The sequence below is a fragment of the Excalfactoria chinensis genome, chromosome 3 (assembly GCF_039878825.1).
Source record: "Excalfactoria chinensis isolate bCotChi1 chromosome 3, bCotChi1.hap2, whole genome shotgun sequence".
NCBI classification, from domain to species: domain Eukaryota; kingdom Metazoa; phylum Chordata; class Aves; order Galliformes; family Phasianidae; genus Excalfactoria; species Excalfactoria chinensis.
The window spans coordinates 74,740,675-74,761,713 of NC_092827.1; the positions used below are offsets into that span (position 1 = coordinate 74,740,675).

Consider the following 21,039-nt stretch of genomic DNA (forward strand, 5'->3'; position numbering starts at 1 on the left):
CACTTAATGGCTTAAACTATCTAATCCTGTTACGTATTAGTTCTGATTGCCTATCAGAAAATTACCTGCTGCTTGTATCAGAGACACGTAATGGATTGGATTAATGTAATCACCTCTAAATAGAGTTACCCTTGAATCCTGCTGAGGGAGTTTGAAAGGCAGAATGCAGCCATAGCACAGCAGGGTGATGTGAATAGAAGACTGTGGAAACTGAGGTGGATTGTTTTTGCTTCCTGTATTTGACTAAAGCTTAAAGAATCAATTTGAGCAATGGGAGTTTTAAGCAGCCTGCTGTGGAGAGTGATTTTTATCATGAACCCTGGCTGTTCTTCCACTTGACAGAGGTTATTTTAAGAGAAAACAGCCCCACTGACATATGATTGGGGTACTGGAGGGATGGGAGAATAACGTAGTCACAAAAGGGTATTTTCTCACCATAAACCCTAAGATTTTTTTTAAACTTTAAAACATTCTCTATTATAAAGTATGTCAAGATGTATTTTTTAGAGATTTATTAGGTGATTAGAGATTTATTACCTCAAATAGAGGGGAGGTCTGCGGCTCTGAAGGGAAGCTGATGCACTAGGGAAATTACAGTAGACTCGCCTGTTGGCCAGAAGAGGGAGCAATGCAGCTGCTCTGGCTACCGAGATCACTGTTTCAGCCTAAATTGAAACGTAATCGCTACTTGGGCAAACTGCTTTCGTGCCATCAAACCTTGATTCATACAATAACAGGCAGTATTTTACTCCGTCTGCTGTAAAGGAAACAACCCTTATGTAGTAACTAGAGATAACATATGAAAGTCTTTGAGGCAGAGAAATTTGGGCACACCCAATCTGCTAGCTAAAATTTTGGGTGTGCACTGGGGATTCCAGGCTTCCCCTATGCTGAAAGTAAGTTTAAGAAATGAATTTGCATGTGGAATGATCTCTCTGTATTTTGGGTTGCAGATACTGTAACGTGAATATTAGTAAGATTGTTTTTTTCTTCAGCTGTTCCTTGTCTTCTAGGCAACATAATAAGCCAGTTCTGTGAATGTCCGCATACCCAAAGGAGCAGCGTGGGTATAGAACTGAGAGAAAGCCTTTTAAAACTGCTATTTTACTCCTATTTCTTAATGGGTATAAAGGAGAGCTGATGGATCAAAATTTCCACATGATGAACTTGGTGCAACTCTTACTTCACGTAGTTCTGACAATGGCTCAGTCCTTTGAACTGTGCTGATTTAAGGAGAAGTGCATTTTAGAGGAGCATCACTTGAAAGAAAATATTTTGGCTTGTTCTTTCTTACGGTAATAGAACTTTATCTGAGATGGTGAAGGGCAAGAGGGTCTAAGCTCACTTTCCTCCTTTGTAAATAAGTGTGCCTGTGGGCTAATTGAACTGGTGACTGAGTGTAATTGTCTTGTTTTGCACTGACATGAGGGAATGGGGGATGGAACAGCTGTAGTCGCACCTGCAGGTGACAAAACATACCTTGATGTGTTTCAGGAAAAAAACAACCAGTTTCAATATACTTTCTATATTAATGGATACATATTGCTTATGTTCTCCTGTATTAAATCTCATAGTCTTTTAGATTTAATTTCAAAGTACTTCTTTGAATCATCCCTGAAATACTGCTTCCTTTCTAACCTAAAAACTAATGTGATTGGTTAAGCTTACGCAGTGTGGGTTTTCAGTAGCCCTTGGCCATGCTTTACTCTTCTGCTTTTATGATGCATTGTTAGAGCAGGTGGAGCAGTGACAGCTGCTTGCATTAATAAGGCTAATGAAATGCAGAGCTCATTTTTGTATCCAGGTGTTTCAGTAACCTCCACAACACATAGTGGGCAAAATTTATCCAGGTGCAGCTTGTAGTATGTAGCAGAGGCACTCAAAGTAGTCTATTTTCTCTTGTTTGCATTTATATACCAAGTATGAATCAATTGCATGTGGAACATAGATATATTTGGCTTGTTGCAGTAGCAAGACTTGATGGTAAGAAAATACACCAGTAAAAGAAATAATGAACTAGTCTTTCCTAACCCTTCACCCAATTAAATTTATACAATCTGCCATGGTCTCAGTTTTGAGCCTGGATTAAAGCTCCAGATTCAGCTCTAGGGTAAATTAAATTCCATGGGAGTTGTGCCATTCACACAAAGACAGTTTGTTCCTTTGGAATAATGTTGTGCCTCTCCTTTGATATTTCTGCTGCTTGAATGCCAAGTCAGCCTGGTGACACTTGCTCCCTGTTCCCACCTCCCTTGGTGTACAACTGGTGCCTTAGAGAGCTCTTCTGCTCTGGCTGGTTTTGTACATTACTGCAAGCTTCAGAAGAAGCATTACCCTCAGCATTTTGCCTGGAGACTTTCCTAGTTCAAATCGTGCTCCTTAGCAGATGGCTATATCCATCTTCACCAGTCAGCAGCAACCCCATTTCCTAAACCTCACTTGGTATATAGCACGTGGTCAGTAACACTGAGACTCAATCCATTTGGATGACATAGTTTTGTATGATCTTATTTAATATTTTGAAAAGCTTTACTCGCTCAGCCAAGCCCATTCTCTCCTGTGTTCTTCTCTCTTTGACCTTAGGCTCATAGGTACAGCTTGTTGTTTTTTTTTTTCTATACCTCAGTGAGGTAGTTCCAATGCATTTTTGTACATTTGGGGTTTTAATTCATTTCATTTCAACTTTTTTCTCTTTCTCTTGGCAAGTTATTTCATGGAAGCGTGCATGTGAGGGTGTGTTTGCGTGTTTATTTGATGCACATTACAGAGCACTTTTCTAATTTCTGAACATTGACTTGCTCACTGATCCTATAGAAGATGACTGCTCCTGACATCTTGTATTTCCGCGCTGGTTGGGTTGCTGGATAAACTTTTGAGAGCATTAACGTGAAAATGACAGGAGCAATCCCTGCAGTTCTTTTCCCTCTAGGCACTCTGCAGTAAGAGAACACTCTGTACTGTTTTGTTTTTCAGGTTGATGGTTTCCTTACACTTCTCTTTGGTCTGGCTAGCATTAACACCCTCACAGTGATCAGTGTGACTCGCTATATAAAAGGCTGCCATCCTGAGAGAGGTAAGGAATAAAGGCAGATCCAGTTGCGCTTTCATCAAATTTGCTGTAAAAAACTGATCTCCTTTCAGTTACAGAATTTACCAGTTATAAATTAGATACACTGGAAACCATAACATATGGAAACCATAACATAATGTAGTTTCCAAGAAAATAAATAGAAGGCGTTACTTTCAGAGTGACCTATGCCCACATTCTATAAATTTCCCCTGGTCTAGCTTTCACCATCCTTAGATAATGCATTATCAATTTGCATGCTCTTTTAAGAGTGGCTTGTACCACCTCTCAAGCAAGAACCCATTAATATTTGCATTTAAAGCTTGCATAAACAATGGATACAAGATACGTGTTTTTCTTTCTAGTAGCATGAGCAGTATCAGCTTGAAGAGATTCTTCATGGAGGTCCTTTTTTCTTCTACAGGAGGTTCTCTTGAAGTTTGCTGTAGTGGTAGATTTGCTGAAGTTCATTTCACCCCCATTTTATATTCATGGCTTCATAAGATGCAATGTTTCTCAAATGCTTCTCTTTTGCTCTGCTGTATCACACATTCATTACTTGTAATTTGCGTGTTGAGAAAATCACAAAATCACCAAGGTTGGAAAAAACCTACAAGGTCATTCAGTCCAACCATCCACCCATCACCAATAGTTCTCACTAAACTGTGTCCCTTAACACAATGTCCAAACCTTCCTTGAACACCTCCCTGGGCAGCCCACTCCACTGCCCAGCTGTGTTTTCTTCAGTATTGTTTTCTGGTTAAACCATCATCTCATTGCAGCTCACTGTATCAGCAACAACAGTATGACAGTGGCTATGGTCCTCATCTGGCTAGCAGCCTTTTTCTGGTCAGCAGCTCCACTGCTCGGCTGGGGCAGTTATACAGGTAACAGGTATCTTTAAGTTGTATTTCTTTGGCACCTCTCCACTGAACTGAACTAAGATACTTACCCATCTTCCACCTGTTTGTGATAAACTCAATTGATTAGCAGTAGAACTGAGAAAAATCATTCATCAGGCAAGATGGATGTGCAGCATTGCCTGCTTTGGTGTCAGCTATAAAGAGATTTCTTGAAGATATTACAGGAAATACTTGGATCAAATGTGTATTAACTCTGAGGGAGGGGGAGGAGGGGAAATGGGGCTAGAAATATTTGGCATGGTTAAGCAATGAGATAAAGGAAATTATCAAAACACATCCTTCACAAACTGTCAAGATTAGGAAGCTAGAAAATAATTCAAGTCCCAGCGAGTTAAACTTGAAACTACAGTAAGGCAAGCTAGAAAGATCTGGTGAAATATTTCAATGAAAGTAAGAAAACTAACACAGCAGAGGATGAAAATGGTGTCAGTCAATCCAAAAAGTGATGAGGGTGTAAGATAAGGCCATAGGAAAAAAAATAGGAAAACAAAAAAGTAGAGAAAAATTGGATTAGCAAATGTTGAGGTAATTCAGTGGCTAAGGGCTATTCACACACCAGAAAAATTCACAATGGGAAACATTTGAGAAATTGTCTCAAATTAAGTCTCTAAACAAACCAATGCAATAATTTCAGAGCTAAGGCATCTTAAGTTAGAAACCAAACATCTGGGGGGAGAAGACAACAACACACCTAGCCTCAGTGCACTTAAAATAGAGTTTACCCACTGTAAAAAACAAAACATGGATCTAGGTTTTATAGGTCTATGAAAATGTAAGAAGTATGCTTAGAACTGGACAAATGGGGAGAAAATGAGATATAACCAGAAAACAGATTAAAATATAAAATCCTAGGTCTCTGTTGTGGCTATAAAGAGGTTGTAGAATGAAGAAATAAATAATGGCAGCAATAGCTGGAAACTAAGGCTATGAGACTCCAAGATCAAGAGCTAGAGATAAGTTTAGGGCCAGGGCAAGTGTTAGGAAAAGACTGAAAACAGTACTGCAGCATGCAAATATTGATTAAGTATGAAAGCTTTGAGGCATGTCTGTACCTGAAAGGATGCATGTGGGAGAAGGATGCATATGGGAGAGCAACAGATTCTAAGAACCTTGATGTCCTTTTCCCAGACTAAGCTGTTATCAGAGTACTAGGCCCAGTGAACCTGCTGTTTGAGACAGGACAACTGTTCTAATGTTATGTAATGTTTCTTGCACCCTAGGTATATCTTAGAAATTGGGTGGTCTGAATTTGTGATTTGCTTTGCATTCTGCATTTCCTAGCAACCTGGACTTTTGTATGTACAAGAATCCAACTAGCTCTTCATCAGTAGAATGTTTTCTTATATCCCTTTTTGGCCCTAATTTGGCTCCATGGACCCCCTGTAAGGGCATTCAAATGCCCCCCTGGCTCCTGCTGGTAATTTGGATTCAGCTCCATAACAAGTCTTCAAGACAGCTTCTTTCAGTGCTTCTCCCTGCTGAGAATCACAGCTGTTTCAGATTCCTGGTTTATCTGACTCTGAACACATTTTCCATAGAGAGACCCATGAAGACCTAAGAGCCCAGCAATGGCAGGTCTGGCAGCCAAGCATGACGGTGACAGCCGACCACAGCATAAGACGAGTTCCTGCTTCCCAACTGTCACTTCTGCACAGCAGCTTCAGAGGTCCACAGGTCCCCACTGACTTTTGGAAATGCCACCTGCAGAAAAAGGAAAATACAGCTCTCAATTCTGACACACAAAAAAAAATCTGAAGGATTTTCTTTTCATTTCTTTGGGAAGATGCTTTATTTGACTTTTTCAGTCAAAAGTTTTCACGAGCCAGAAATCAAGAGTTAAGTCAGTCAGAAGTTATGGTTATCTTTTTGAATCATATCTCGGGATCCATTGATGAGAAAAAGGCAAAGGAGACAAAACCAATAAATAAATAAATAAAAATGTTTCTATTACTGAGCACAGCCAGAAAGCACTGCCTAAAGCTTTTGGTGTTAAAAATACTGAGCTCTTTTTGATGAGACTCAAAAGAGATTTTAATCTTTTGCTCCTTTAATTTATTCTATAGGAAACTCCCATCACCCATGAGGAATTAACTCTGAAGGAAAAAAAAAAATCTCCCTTATCAGTGGATGACAGCGAGAAAGCTGTTGTTAAATCATGCAGGCTTCACCTGTACCATATTTCCAGAACTTGTTAATACTTGACTTCTGTATTTTTTGCTCATACTTCAATTATTTAATAATTCAGCCTCTTTTCATGGCAGTTGCGGGGGGGGGGAAGGAAGAATAGAAAAGGAGAAACAGCCTTCCCTCTGAAAACAAAAATCTACAATTCACAAACTACAGACAATCCTTGATGCTGTCAAACTCAGCTTCTCTGTCAGGACACATTTACAAACACATCAAAGAGACTAGATAAGCCAACTGTTATTCATAAAAAGCATTTAAGCAGAGACAGCTCTTTATTCCCAATGCCTTCTCCCTAGCTATCTAATCAGCTACTGTCCTTTTCTAAATCCCTCTAGTTGAAGATTCTGCCATTTGCCTGACATTGTTTTTAAGAGCTTGAAGCTTCTTTGTAGTTGCTTTCCATTTAGAAAGACATGAAACATTTTGCTAAGCATTTATATACTTCATTTTCCCCTATTCTCTTTCATTTCTCCCACTGCAATAAAGTTTTCACTGCCTTTTTACATCTACTTAAGAACATTAAACAACCACTCAACATTTATATTTCTTTCTTATTTAGCTATGTGACGACTTACATGCAGCATCTTTACAATTACTTGTTATAAATGCTCACCTTAGAAAGTTACCTTGCAGAAGAATATGCCAAATAACAAAAGATAATTCTTTTCATCATTCTGCAATATCAACACACTAAATGAATGCCCATTTTCTAGTGAAACGTCACCATTTCCTGCCCTGAAACAACAGTTTGTAAGTTACAGATTTACACTGGAAATCTAAATAAGACAGAATGATAATGTGCACTAAAATTGCAATGGTCTATAGAAGTAATTGAAAAATTGTTAAACCAGAAAGATGCTTATTGCTCAAAAGATGCAAAATACAGCATTAAACGTGATAAATTAATCATACAAAGCCAGATAAATGCTCTAAAAATGCTAACCAACCTACCTTTGTTTTCTAGATCGCATGTATGGAACATGTGAGATAGACTGGGCAAAGGCCAACTTCTCTACAATCTACAAGTCCTATATTGTCTCCATTTTTATCTGCTGTTTCTTCCTACCTGTAACAGTCATGGTTTTCTCATATGTGTCAATTATCAATACTGTCAAATTAAGCCATGCATTAACAGGACTCAGTGATCCCACAGACAGACAGAGGAGAATGGAGCGCGATGTCACCAGGGTAAGTCTGGGATTCATGTTGTGGGATTTATCTCAGTGAAATCTCTGTCCAAAAATTGCTCTCAACTAGGACAGACATGAACAAAACCCGTAACCCATATTCAATTTCTTTGTAATCGCTAGTAAGTCTGAACTCAGTGAGCACGTGGATTGTTTAGAACTCCCTTGGTTGCTTAATAATTGTAGTTACATCACAAGAGAAAAGTAAATATAATTAGAACAGGTCATACAACACAAAAACAGAAGTTTGGTTTGGCATATTCTCTTTCAGAAGAGATGTTAGTCTTGAGGATACACAGAAGTTACAGGGGAGCTTTCAAATTACTTATCCTAGATTGAAATCTACACCAAACCTCCTAATTCATAAAAACCTGCAGGGAATTGCAGCTGTTTTTGTTCCATTAGATAAGGCACTGCTCATGCATACCCCATTCCAAATGAGATATATAGCTTCTAGGCATGGCTGGTGCTATCAAAGAACAGCTTTTGCTTCTCTGTGCAGTCCTGTAAGCCATATCTTCAGGAGAACCTGAATGTTTCCCTTCCAGTTCAGTTTCTAAGCTATTTTTCCCCCAGTGTATTTCACCTCTGATTTAGTCTTCTAGAATAGATTTAAGGCTATTTTCCTTCTGTCTTCTAGGTCTCTATTGTTATTTGCACAGCCTTCATTATTGCATGGTCACCATATGCTGTCATCTCTATATGGTCTGCGTATGGTCACCCTGTGCCCAACCTTACCAGCATCCTTGCCAGTTTGTTTGCTAAGTCTGCCAGTTTCTACAATCCTATTATCTACTTTGGAATGAGCTCCAAATTTCGGAGGGACATTTTTATCTTGTTCCATTGTGCCAAGGAAGTCAAGGACCCTGTGAAGCTCAAACGTTTCAAGAACCTCAAGCAAAAACAAGAACCTTCTCAGAAAGAAGAGAAGTATGCAGCAGAAATGCATCCTGCACCAAGCCCAGATTCTGGTGTGGGAAGTCCAACCAACACCCCACCTCCAGCAAACAGGGAAGAATATTTTGGTATTCTTGATACACCATCTAATAACCCTGACATCGAGTGTGATAGACTGTAAGTTTTGTGGCCACTTCACACATGCACCCACTTTGTGTCCAGGAAAACCCTCTTCAGATCACTGTCTAAGTGATATGTCAACTCCCAATCCATCTGTTTCTTGCTATAGCACTGACGACTATGCAACAACTCAAGCAAATCAGATGACAAATATTTTCCTTCTGTGTAGGTACAAAATGCTACAAAACATATTACATCATGAGCAGCACACACAGTGCTCGAAACATTCAATTTTCACAAATAAGAAAGAACAAGCATTAGCTAGCAAAAAAACAAAAAACTAGTATGTTTCTAATCCAATTTTATCATCAGATTACATTTCCAAATGTATTTTCTACTCTTCAGCAGTCCCAACCATAGAGGATCTCTTTAGCTCTGTGGTGTAGCACAGTCCCCACCCATAGGAGAAGATGGATCCTCCTGAGATTGCTATGGAACTGCTGCTCCAGTTCTGCAAGCTGGTAGACACAGCTGCTCCTCCCCTACAGGAGTAGAATTGCTATGCCCATGTAGGTATGCATCAGACTGCCTGTGCACGCCCAACTCTACATACGTCTATGCAAGTGCTAGGAGCTGTAGGTCTTGGTATTTTGTAGTCACTGTAGGTTTAACAGAGACTTTATACTTTTCCTTGATTGTTTCCAGAATTATTTCCATCTTTCCTGACTTTTCCAGTGAGCAGGGCCCGGCTGTAGTGTGCACATGCCCAAAAGCTGGCTTTAACTTTCCTGATGTTTCTCTCTATCTCAACTGCTTTACTAGATGACCATTAAGGTGGAGCATGAGATGTTTTGCAGCCAATGAAACCAATGACAGTAAGAGTAAGGCAATAAGAGTATCAGAAAAGTATGGCATCAGTGCTATTTACAAAATACAAACTGACAACAATTCACTGCTGCTGTTAAATAAAGTTTTTGCACTTACCTACTATGCACAAAATAAATAAATAAATAAGACTTCAAGATAAATGCAAGCATGTATCAACAAAGGATAGCAATTTAAACAGCAACACTACAGGATTAAATCAACAGTGAGAATACCTGACACTATAACACCCAATTATTCCAACAATTTAATTTCACAGAACGAAAGTAAGGAGGCACATGTTCATAATTCCCCATCTTAGTAATTAACTGAATACACAGAGATTTCCATCACAATGTCTTTGTATTAACCCTGGAAATTCTGTGGGTTCATTCAGTGCCATTTGCATGCTAAGCAAGGGTGGTGGGGGGGAAAAAAAATAATGAAATGATTTGTTGCTAACCTCAGTGATATTTATGACTTTGTGGAATCTTCCACGCTGAGCGCATGCTCAGATATAGTTGTTTTCCAACAGTCTGTAACTTCCCCAAGAAACACATTTGGAAAAATCAAAGTGAGCCCACCTTCATCTCCTCCATTACTCTATTTGTTTTGAGAAAAGCACTTGTGTTTTGAAGTTAAAAAGAAATAAACATTTTAAGCAACAGTTTGGAACTGTTTCCTTTCACAGCCACAGATGTGAACTACAAGAATATTCATCCCTGTGGAAAATGTTGAGATACGGGTGCTATTTCATTACTGTAAATAATTAAAGGCAAATAAGTAAACTGTTGACTTCCAGATAAAAGTGCATGCTATAATTGCAGAAACAGACGAAGCCATTTAAGGCAAACCCCTGTCACAGCTGGATGAAGGCAGGCTAGGCCAGCCAAAGCTGGCACATCATTTTAAAAGCTTCTATGTCTAACCACAAATCCTCCTTGGCAGCCCCACTGGACTGAGCTCAGCCATTGCTGCACACACCCAGAAGTCACTTCAAGAGGAGTGCCATGCATCCCTTTGGGTGCAGTTCACAGAGGTACCCACAGCGACAGCCACTCCAGGCACTGGCAAGTAGCCACAGACAACTGGTTAGCATTTAATCACTATTTCTGCTAATTTATGGATGTTTCCGGAAAGCGTATGTGCCATTGCACATGTACACAGCAGCAAGGGAGAGACAGGAATAAGATACGTGAACCAGGACAAAGCAACATAAGAGGGAAAGAAGATGTGCTAGGAAGAGAGGGGTCAACAGCTTCAGGACACACACCTGCTCAAAAACAACTAGAAACTGCCAATGCAACAAAAGCCTTGACTAGACAGTGCAGATCTCACTCTTGCCATGCCTGAGGCTACAGTCCTTGTAGATAGATACATGGTAGTACCACAAGACTTCATGACTGCAGTGCAGAACATCTGGTTTTGCAGGTTATTTGGGGGAAAAGAAAGAGGATGGATGCCTTTGCAGGCACTGACCTGTGCTCCAGGCCCTGTAACAGCACATTTGTCACTAGAGTTACTCAGGTTGTTATGCTTCCAGCCCTCAAGCATCAGTGTTCTGTAGCTGCACGCAAGATACCCACAAGCACCTGAAGACAGGAAAAAACATCCAGAACCAGTTAGTGTTCAAGTGCAGGTAAGCAGATACGCTTCAAGGTTTCAAGTGTGCAAATCCACATACATCAAACTGTATAACAGTTGGCCTCCATCCTGCTTTCCAGTTTTCTATTTCTTCCCCTTGTCTTTGGTCACACACTTACCTGGACAAGGGTTGGCCCTGCTCCTCTGCTCACTAAGCCCATATCACTGACCTCAGAGAGCCTCAAAGAGTGCAGAGGTTGAGAGAACCAGCAAGGGGAAACACAACCTGGGTATACAGAAAGGGTGTGACAGAGTCCTAGGCTCTGTTCCTTATGCTTCTTTATGCCTTTTAGTCAGCAACAAGGAAGTACAGTGTAAAGGCATACAGAAGCCTAAAACCTAATTACTTCCCTGCCAACCCTACTGCTTGCCAAACCTTGGGTTTTCTTTTACAGTGGATGAATTTTGCCAGGAGAGATGCAAGAGAATGATGCTCTGGTGATGAGGATGCTCACAGTAAATTGCAGCTTTGAATGCTCCCAGCCAAGATGGTCTTTAAAGGGAGGTCTCCCCAGCCCCTCACTGAAGCAAATGCCTGCTTCTGAGCTCTCTGTTTAGAAGTACTGTGCTTGTTTTGAATATAGTAGAACAAGCAACCCTATCATTCCCAAGGATGCTCTCAGCATTTACTGGCTTGTTCCAGCATGATTTGAGATATCCATTTGCTCGCTCTCACTGCTAGATGCAAAGAAACCAGCCAGCAAACCCTGCTAGCTGTTATCCATCTATCTCTGTACTCTTTGGCAAAAACCACAGCACAGCAAAAGTCACCTCAAACAGTTTGAAACACTTAAGCCACCCTTTAAATATGCCTTTAGATACTCTGTGTTTTCATTTCCAAACACGGCTTAACATTTCTGAATAGTTATTCATTCATACACTCAAGCAGGTAAATTTGTAATGGCTACTTATTTAATTAACTTTTTACACATGTATCAAAATTCAGCTCTTACTTAGTTCTTATTGTCTATATTATTCATAATATTCAGCATACCAGTATTACACCATAATCACTGCAGTTGTCAATACTTAGCAGGTAGCTCCCTATTACCAACACAACCATTTTACTTGGGGTACATACCTCAAGCAATGAAGTTAAGCCAGGATTACCGATGTTCAGTTTCCACGCATAAAAACAGTTTCTTCTGATTTGAGGGAAAAAAAAGCAAAAACAAAGCTATGATTTGTTTGTTTATGCCAAGAAAACCTTTAGGGCTCACATTTTCCCTGCTGACATAGTTGCCAAGTTGAAAATCCCTCTGGGGTGTCAGCGCACTGAAGTACATAGCGACATTTCTTTATAGCATTGACATTTCTAATGGTAATATGAATAAAGGGAGTGTGTAGATGGAGGGACAGCATACTGCAAGCCAGTCCCTGTTCTCAGTGATATTTATACCTTTTTATCTAATGACTCATGTAAAGCATTTCATGTAACAGAGACTAGAAAACAGGACACCTACCTTCATCCCTATGAAGACAATGACTTTACTACAGCATGAACTTACTAAGGATTGCACACTCTTGCAGGGTCTCTTTCCACCCCAAAAACCTCTTCATTTTTTGCCTCAAAGACTGACTAGATAAGGGAGATACAGACTGTGCCCATCTGAGCAAGTCCTACCCATAGGAGTGATGGACAGAGAGATGAGATCCTTCCCCAACTAGAACAGAACAAGATTCTTCTGCCCTGTGAATGCTCACATCCCTGGGCAATAGGGTGTGTGATGTTACTGCACTTGTACTTTCAACTATCTGGATAACTAAACACTGTAAGTTAGCTTAGCAGGTCAGGTTCTCTGCATCTGATCCTCCCTCTCTCCCTTAGATTGCCAAAAGCCTGGATTTTTGAACTTTTCAGTAAATCAACAAATGCAAAGGACTTCTGAAAATTCTTTGGGAGCTCTGAGGGCCAAAGCAAAGATGCCTGCAGGGTCAAACAGGCCTGTGTCTACTACGTGGTCTGAAGTGCTCCATTTTTGCATGATGTGAAGACCCTACAGTAGTTATACCCCCATTCCTTCATATATTGATGACCTATGCAATATGGAAAAGCTGCAGTCAGGGAAATAAAATGGCTCTAAGGGTCTCATAGTACATATTCCTGCTTTCAGGTGATTGCAGAGGAAGATGGAATCATGATCTTCTCCAGAAGAGCAGAGCATAGATACTACTGGACACAGATGTACATTAGTCCTGCAATACCTGGATGTCTCTTGTAAAGCTTGATTAAGTAGACACAGTCTAATATAACTCTCACAGTCTGAGTGTGGGTATCTACATTGCACTGACTGCAGAGGAAGACAGCAGCTTACCTTTTGGCCTATGCTTTTATCTACAGTTTTGACTACACAATATGTATTTAGTACATCCCTGAAGCTTGATTTTGGTTTGTTTTTTTTTTTTTGTTTTGTTTTGTTTTGTTTTTTATTAGATTTTTTTTGACACGTAAGCTGTCTATATAATAATAGCCTATTGTAAAAGAGTGTCAAGAATACATTATGCTTGGTGTGCAGGGGAAAAACCAAGAATAAATTCAAGATTCAAAGGATGTCAGAAATTTACTAAATGGAAAGGAATAATAATAATAGATTCACACTGAAATAATAAAAATTAAAAAACCAAACAACAACAACAACAAAAAAAACATCTACCAACTGTCTGTGTCAATAATCATCAACTTCATTGCTCAGTGAATGAGACGTAAGCCCCCTTGGGGACAACAAACACATAGCATTTAATTACGTAATAGGACATATCCTAGTAAAACAGAAGTGGAAGGACTCAGAGATTAATTCAATAGCCCCCTCCACCTTGCTGATAATATGACAGCCTTCAATAGCCTTTGACACCGCTCCAGCCTGCCTGACCACTGCAATGAGCTACTGTTTGAACAAAGTTCAGATGATCACAAAGGGTGCACATGTGGCTAGAGGCAATTCTGCTGGATTTAGAGCAAGGTCAGTGCAAGCTGCTCAAGCAATAGGTGCCTGTGGCCTATATTCATCATAGTATTTGCATACAGAAGTATTAAATCAAGAATGATGTTCATCAGTACAAACAAGAGCACAAGCAGATCTCAGTAACGTGACCTGACAAACCCTTGCCACACACCAGAAATAAATATCAAAGGGATTTGTATCTGTAATGCTATAATGTTATGGAAAGTACAGCAGTAACAGCAGGGTGGCAAAATCATTGGCTGCAGGAAATAAAGGACAAAGCCAAGTGCAGCACTGATGGATGCAGAAACAAAGGAAGATTTGCTTACCGTCAGAAGACTTCAGGTAGTCAAGGATCTCCAGCAAGATACCCTTCCCTCCACTGCCAACCCTTAAAGGAGGTCCACCTCCTTAGAGGTGGAGCCAGGATCCACCCCTTCCAGTCACACAGCTGCATTGCATGTATGTGAGCTCCCATGAGTTGGCCCTGCCTTCCCACCAGCTGCTCAGTCATTGGTGTGAGCCATGACTTAGCATTTCTACTACAGTATCATACTATATTTATATGGGAAAGTGAGAGAAACTTAAATGGATGTGCATAATACTGTGAGGAACTTGCTGCATGAAATGGGAGAAGCTAACTTACCCAAGAGCAAGCTAGATAATTCCTGAGGCAGCATTTATCACATGTGTGGATTTAAAGGGAGTGGAAAATGGATTTTTCCTAGTAATGGATTTTCATCATGTTACACAACAATCCAGTGTTCAACTATGCTTACTGAAAGGTACTCACATACAGAAACAACCCCAAATGTTATTTTAGACAAAACTGTTCCAGATAAATGATCAGTTCAATAATTTTAAAGCTTAAATTTCAGATCCAGAGAAGAGATCTATATCACCCTACAACTTGAGGGAGCTACTGCCAGACCACTGAAGTCAGGGCAACAGAATGCATTTATTTCTGTGGTCAATCATATCTAGGATCCCACAGGTTTTTAAATGAAGATGATATGCTTCAGTCACCTCTAAGAACCTTATCATTTGTTGCAAAATGAGGATGGGAAAATGGACCCACAGTAATGACAAGCAAACACTCCGCCTCTGGTGGCCATCTTTTGTCATCTCAATAAAGCCAGCAAGGATTAAGTCCTCTTGCATTCCCTGTGAGCACAGCAGGGACAGCAGCATGGCCACTCTTCGAGCCCTGCAGTCCTTAGTACTGTGACATTTCACTGGGACTCAGTGAAATGTCCCCTGGTAGCAGGGATAAGGCCCCCTGAACCATGATGGCATTTACGCTTGCGATTAAAGAAACTCCAGAGACAAATGCTAACATTTGCAACTGCTGCCCACTTATGATCCTACAATGTAGGCTCAGCAAATGCTTATATAACCCTTCTATATAGCCCATCAACCAGTCTTCATTAGGCAGCAACAAAGAAATGTCAGAAGTGATTGAAGAGTGTATCTTTGACTCTGAAATGAGTGTTTGTGCTTAGGCTGAGGGGGTAGGGAAAGGGGAGATTGAGGAGCGCTAGCAATTATCCACGTTGCAGCAGTACACTATCTGTGTAGGTCTATTCATCTGAGATGTTGTGGTCAGTAATGGCATTCAGCTCAAGAAATCCCTAAATGTCACAGAGAGAGAGAGCTAATTCCTCTGCCCCCGTGCAGTGATGAAAATTCAGGGCTCCAGCCCACATTCCTTACACCACTACCAAAGTACTGACCCTTACTGTGTAAAACCTTGTGATTAAGCCATGTGACTGTAGCAAACCCCACCACCCCTGCTTTCACTCAGAAAGAGCCATCACAAACATTATCCTTTGCAAATCCAGGGGCAAATTCCCCTATCCCTGCATAACAGTACTGCTGCAATGTTCATAGCCATGACAGCTTTAAAACATGACCTGGTTCAACAAGACAAAGTGCTGGGTCCTACTCTTTGGTCACAACAAGAGGTCTGGGGATTGTTTAGTCTGGAGAAGAGAAGGCTCAAAGGAGGCCTTACCACTCTTTACTCCTGACTGAAAAGAAGCTGTAGTGAGATAAGAATCAGTCCTTGGTAACAGCTGTAGGATGGGAGGTAATGGCCTCAGATTGCACCAGGAGAGGCTCAGGTTGGACATCAAGATGAATTCCTTCTCTAGAGGCATTGGAACAGGCTGCCCACAGAGGTGGTGGAGTCACCATTCCTGGATCTGATCAGGAAATGTGTAGTTGTGGCACTGAAGTTCATAGTTATTGGGAATGGTAAATATGGATTGATGACTGGACTAGATGATCCTAGCCTTAGTGATCCTATGATACTTTCCAACAGCGTGGCACCAGAAGCTCATGAAACACAAATACACCACATCTGCCAACCCACTGATGCATTCTCTGGAAGCCCTTTTGATAAAGCCTGTTTATTTCCACTCTATATGTCAGTTGATGGTAGAGATGATGATGCTGAAAACCTCATCTGAAATACTAGCCTAAGAATCGCAAGTTCCTAGAAACTATCTTCTTCATAGCAACTCTCCACATGGAGATTCACTTGCACTGTCACAGTTTCCTATAAATAAAACTGGTACCAAAGACACCACTTCAAAAACGTATAAGAATAAAAGAAAAAAAGAGAGAGAGGGAGAGAGAGAGAGAGAAAGAGCTGAAAACTAGCATAACTGTCCTTAATTCTAGGTGCTATTAATTTCATGGACCTCCTGACCACCCATTTTCTGCAGAACAGCTCTTGTTTAGGTGTTGTGTACACGTACCATCCTTGTAGAAAAGCTGATGTGATAATGCAATGAATTAGGACAGATGAAAACTTTAAGTCCTTTTTTCTTTTCTCTCTCCTTTTTTTTTTTTTTTTTTTTTTTTTTTTTTTTTTTAAATTGGAAATTGATCTACTTATCTTACAGATACTTCATTCATTCTCTTCCAGAGAAGAAGTGTTGTCATCAGTTGACCTGGCATTGTCATTTGAGAACAGCATATATATTCTCAAATTGCCATTGCAAGCTGTTTGATGCCAAGCATGCTCTGGCAAAGTACCCAGAAGCTCTACCAGTGGGGCCAGGAACACTCTTGGATTTCCTGAATTTTATAAAAGATTGGATTTATCTATTTTACCTCAGTCTAGACTGGTCTACGAAGCATGAATTTTATGGAAGGCACAGAAATTCACTTTGGAGCAGCAGAAGCTTTAAGATATAACAGTCACCCCCTAAAATCAAAATCAGCTTAAATGGCCAAAAACGGCTGTATGGACATTATCAGCACTCACAGGTTTCTTCATAGACTTTCCCATACAGTGGCACAAAGGAAACAAACAGAGATGTTCGCATCTGAATTCCTTTATGCTGAAGTCTCTGTAAGTATCAGTGCAGAGTAAAAATGAAGATTAACCCAATCCACAGCAAAGATGGCTCAATGGCATAAAGCCCCACGTATAGAGGAGGCACTGAAAGGGGCATTCAGCAAACACGACTAAGGCTGAATACAGACCCATTGCACGATGCACCAGTGGCCTCAACAGTATTTACAACTCATTCGGGCTGTTAGCACACCATCAGCAGCAGCTCTACCCACCCCACTGAACCAAAGCAAACAGCCAAAGCGCTCAGTGAGCTGTAACATCGGATAGCGCATAATATTTAACATCACAGCTGACACAGCTTGGTTTTGTCCTTTATTAGCTCACCGAGTAGGGGAACATAACATTGCACAGATCTCCACAGGCCACACGCCTCCTTCTCTTACAATGGCCCAAATCAGGACTGACTCTTGTGTTCCCACCACAACTACATTAGACAATCACAACACGCAATCCACGTTTCTCACTGATCGTAACTGCTTTTTCACTTGATGGGAAGAGACCCACAGAAACCATTACCAGAACATAACAGCCTACAGTAAGTTCACAGCAGATATTTTAAACCAGCTTTGCACTGCTCTGCTTCTGGGAGAAAGTGCAGAAGCTGAACTGCAATCTGGACACACTCAGCAAAACCAAGGCAACAGATGCCTCATCCATTCTCCTTTCCTCTAACCCTCTCTGGCCATCCTACCAGCACTTTGCAAGCTGTGCTCCAAGCACAGATCTGAGCATACAGGATAATATCAAAGAGCAACATGAATCATCCTCCTTTTGCTGAGTCCTGAGCACTTTCCTTCCCCTTTGCAGCATATATTTGCAGTACCCCAGTTCTCTCAGGAAGACATAAAAATCACACACAAACCTCTCACAAGGCTGTGAAACCCCATAAACCTGTCTATGATTCTTTTTCATTCATAGATTAAAAATAATAATAAACTTCCACACCAATTCCTACCTTTTCAGACAGAAATCACCATGTTTCAACGTCACCTTCTGAGTCATCTTGATGTGAAAGAGTCCTCATCAATGAAAAGAAACCAAGACCCTGTTCCACAAGCTCCATCTGGGGCTGGCCCTGTTATGGTATGGATGGATCAGGCCAGCTGGGGCTGGCAGGTGGGCTGGCGGCAAACAGCTGTGGGCAGTAACCTCTTTGTTATGCCCACCTGCTTAGAGTGGAAAGAGCCCTGAGAGACAGGTTTTAGGGTTTTCTGTAGGTATCTGTGCTCATCTGCGTCTTCTGTAATTCAAACACCATTTCCAAGCTCTGTTCCGTGAGCACTGTGCTTCTCAGATTTCTCTCTGTAGATGCTGCTTACCTTTCTTTTCTTCAGGTATTTTGTAAGAACAGGAGCGTAATTTTCTCTCTCCTAAAAGCATTTTTCACATTCTTTCGTTGTTTGCCTTTCTTTGCAAAGGGCCTTGAGAACCTAAGGTGAGAAGTGTCAGTTATTGAAGCTTGAAAGAGCTGACAGTATTTTTCATAATATAAAGAACACCAAAAAATTCTAAGAAACGTGGAGGTTTTCCTCTTGCAGTTCTCATGGAGATTTGATGCTGGCAATTAAAAGAGCGCACATAGTATTGCCAGCTTAACTATGCTTGGGACAAAGCAATTTATTAGGCATAATTTACTTGAGGATCAAAACACACAGCTTACTTTATACTATATAGTTGTGGTAACAGAAGCAGGGAACAGAGGACAGAGCTTATTCAGAGATTTCTTTTTCTAATGAGATTTTAAAGTTCACTTTTTTCTTTTAAATACAACAAGACAGCATCCTTTCTTCTCAAGGCTTGATTTCAAAGGATTTAAAATTACATTGAATCCCGCAGCCTTTAAGGCATCATCGAAGAAAGAGACATGGCTCTTCTTTGCCATTCTATTTCTACATCACCGAGTTTATAATTAACTGAATTGCTACAGCATGGAGTGATATTTATGCATACTGTCTGTTTTCTGCTTTTTTAACTTGAAAAGAATCATGAGAAATTACTGACTTACAGAAAGCACAGATGCAGGCTGGCACTGTGGAAATTCGTGTTTATATCTTTTGTCCCTTGTGGCACACCCCGTTGCTCTGTAGGGCTGGAAATGCCCCAAGCAACTTGGTGCTTAGATCAATGGTAGAAAAGGGGAGGTTGTTCATGAACACTGCGCTAATGTACTGAGCAGCTGACTGAGACCGCGTGCTGAAGGAGACCAGCTGTTGGGGGATGAACAGTGCTCACTTCACATTCATGGTGGGTAGCAAATATTTCTATCACCTTCGTCCTTAGGAAGCAAGGAATAAGGAATTGTGTCTGCACAGGCAGAAAATATCAGTGGCATGCAAAAGGGCAGCAAAAAGGGTCACAGACGTTCTTTCTCCATGTTGAGCTTGCACTCCCCAGACCTGAACTGTTTGCACATGTATTGGAATAAATGCTTATTAGCAAATACCCAGCCTTCAGCCCTGCCCTGGGTGGACAACAAACAGCACTTCCAGTGTCAGGCTGGTTCAGACACCCCGCCAGAAAAAATCTGAATGTGTTTCAGTGACCAACAGTAGTCCAGATCTTCAATATTTACTGAGGCAATGAGAACCTTAGCAGAAGAACCATAACACCATCTCTCCCACTCTGCTTTCGCTAAGAGAGGTGGGGCAGGGAAGGGAAGAAGGGAAGGTAAATGCAAGTGTTTCTGCCAGTCCATAGAGTCCACATGCTGAGGGTAGCTCTTTCATCCCTCCAAACCCTCCTTGTACCCATGTCACACAGACCCCTTGGGGCTCTAATCCTCCAGAATCCTCTCCCTGCTCCATACCCCTCCCACTTCCCCTCTGCCTTTGCCTTCTCCTCCAGCCCCCAGGACCCCGTAAGCTGTCTCCTTCCCAACTGAGTTCCACCTTGCTGAAACACAAGACAGTCTGTCTCCATAACACATACCATTCCTCAAGGAAGGTGTTGCCAGCACCTGGATCCACACAGTAAGAGGTTTATATGGATGCAGCACCACACAAAAGGTGAGGGAGCTCCCCAGGCTGATCTCCCTCCACCTTCCCACTCAGGAACATGGACTTACCAACCAATGCCCCCATCCACCAGCTGAGTTCCTTCTGGAAATTCTGTCTTCTTGAAGGCAAATGGACCTCCACAAGTCCAGCAGTCTTCAGAGGCAGGGAGATCCTGGAGGGAACTGAACAGCCACAAGACTAGTAACAGTGATTTCAGCCCCTTCATGCTGAGCCTTTGCACAGGGGCTGCATGCAGAGGGGCTTTTCATGAACTCTGGCAAATACCCATTTTGAAAGATGCATATAAGCAAAGCAAATACATTAATCTACCCATTAAACACACTGGCAGTTCTGGCCCTGCCACATGTTTGAACACTTCGGCGTGCCAGAGCAGCAGTATGATTTCTGCATGCTGCCTCCAGAAAAAACCTGCATTTTGAATAGTCTTCAGTGCCGAGAGCCAAAGCTGGAGAAGACAAGGATAAGGGCACCACAGAGGGGATGCATTCAGGTTCTGGGAGTCAGCCACGAGCTTTCTACTGTGAAGTGGCTTTTACTGGCTGCACCTACTTGCACTGACACCTGATGCCCTACAGAGCGTAAACAGAAAACACATCAGGAAAACAGTCAGGAAGAACAGATAGAAGACTGTTACAGGTTTTACATTTTCCAGGCCCAATCTGCAGTGAATGGTTGAGCTTTACTGCCAAGGCAAGGGGCACCAGGATCCAGAGTGAGACCTGGTATTCTTGGCAAACTGAATTAACAGTGCCAACGATAGCATGTGGCTCACACTGAAAACACTTAGATAGGGAAAGCATGCTGAAAAAGCCATTTGTATTTAG

General features: G+C 41.3%; 1 protein-coding gene and 1 long non-coding RNA gene across 2 annotated transcripts in view; one reads left to right on the plus strand and one right to left on the minus strand.

The window, feature by feature from the left end:
- LOC140250372 (visual pigment-like receptor peropsin) overlaps positions 1 to 8,442 on the plus strand; it is a 22,683-nt gene extending 14,241 nt beyond the window's left edge. The window contains exons 3-6 of the mRNA XM_072333066.1: positions 2,974 to 3,073; positions 3,850 to 3,954; positions 7,142 to 7,365; positions 8,005 to 8,442. Of these exons, the coding sequence (XP_072189167.1) occupies positions 2,974 to 3,073; positions 3,850 to 3,954; positions 7,142 to 7,365; positions 8,005 to 8,442 (867 nt within the window). The remainder of the gene's footprint in view (positions 1 to 2,973; positions 3,074 to 3,849; positions 3,955 to 7,141; positions 7,366 to 8,004) is intronic.
- Positions 4,805 to 18,240, minus strand: LOC140250373 (uncharacterized). Its single transcript, XR_011903151.1, has 4 exons — positions 18,154 to 18,240; positions 11,971 to 12,034; positions 10,725 to 10,837; positions 4,805 to 5,691 (listed from the first exon to the last, which is right to left on the minus strand). It is a non-coding gene; the product is annotated as an uncharacterized lncRNA (long non-coding RNA).
- Between the last annotated feature and the right edge of the window lie 2,799 nt (positions 18,241 to 21,039).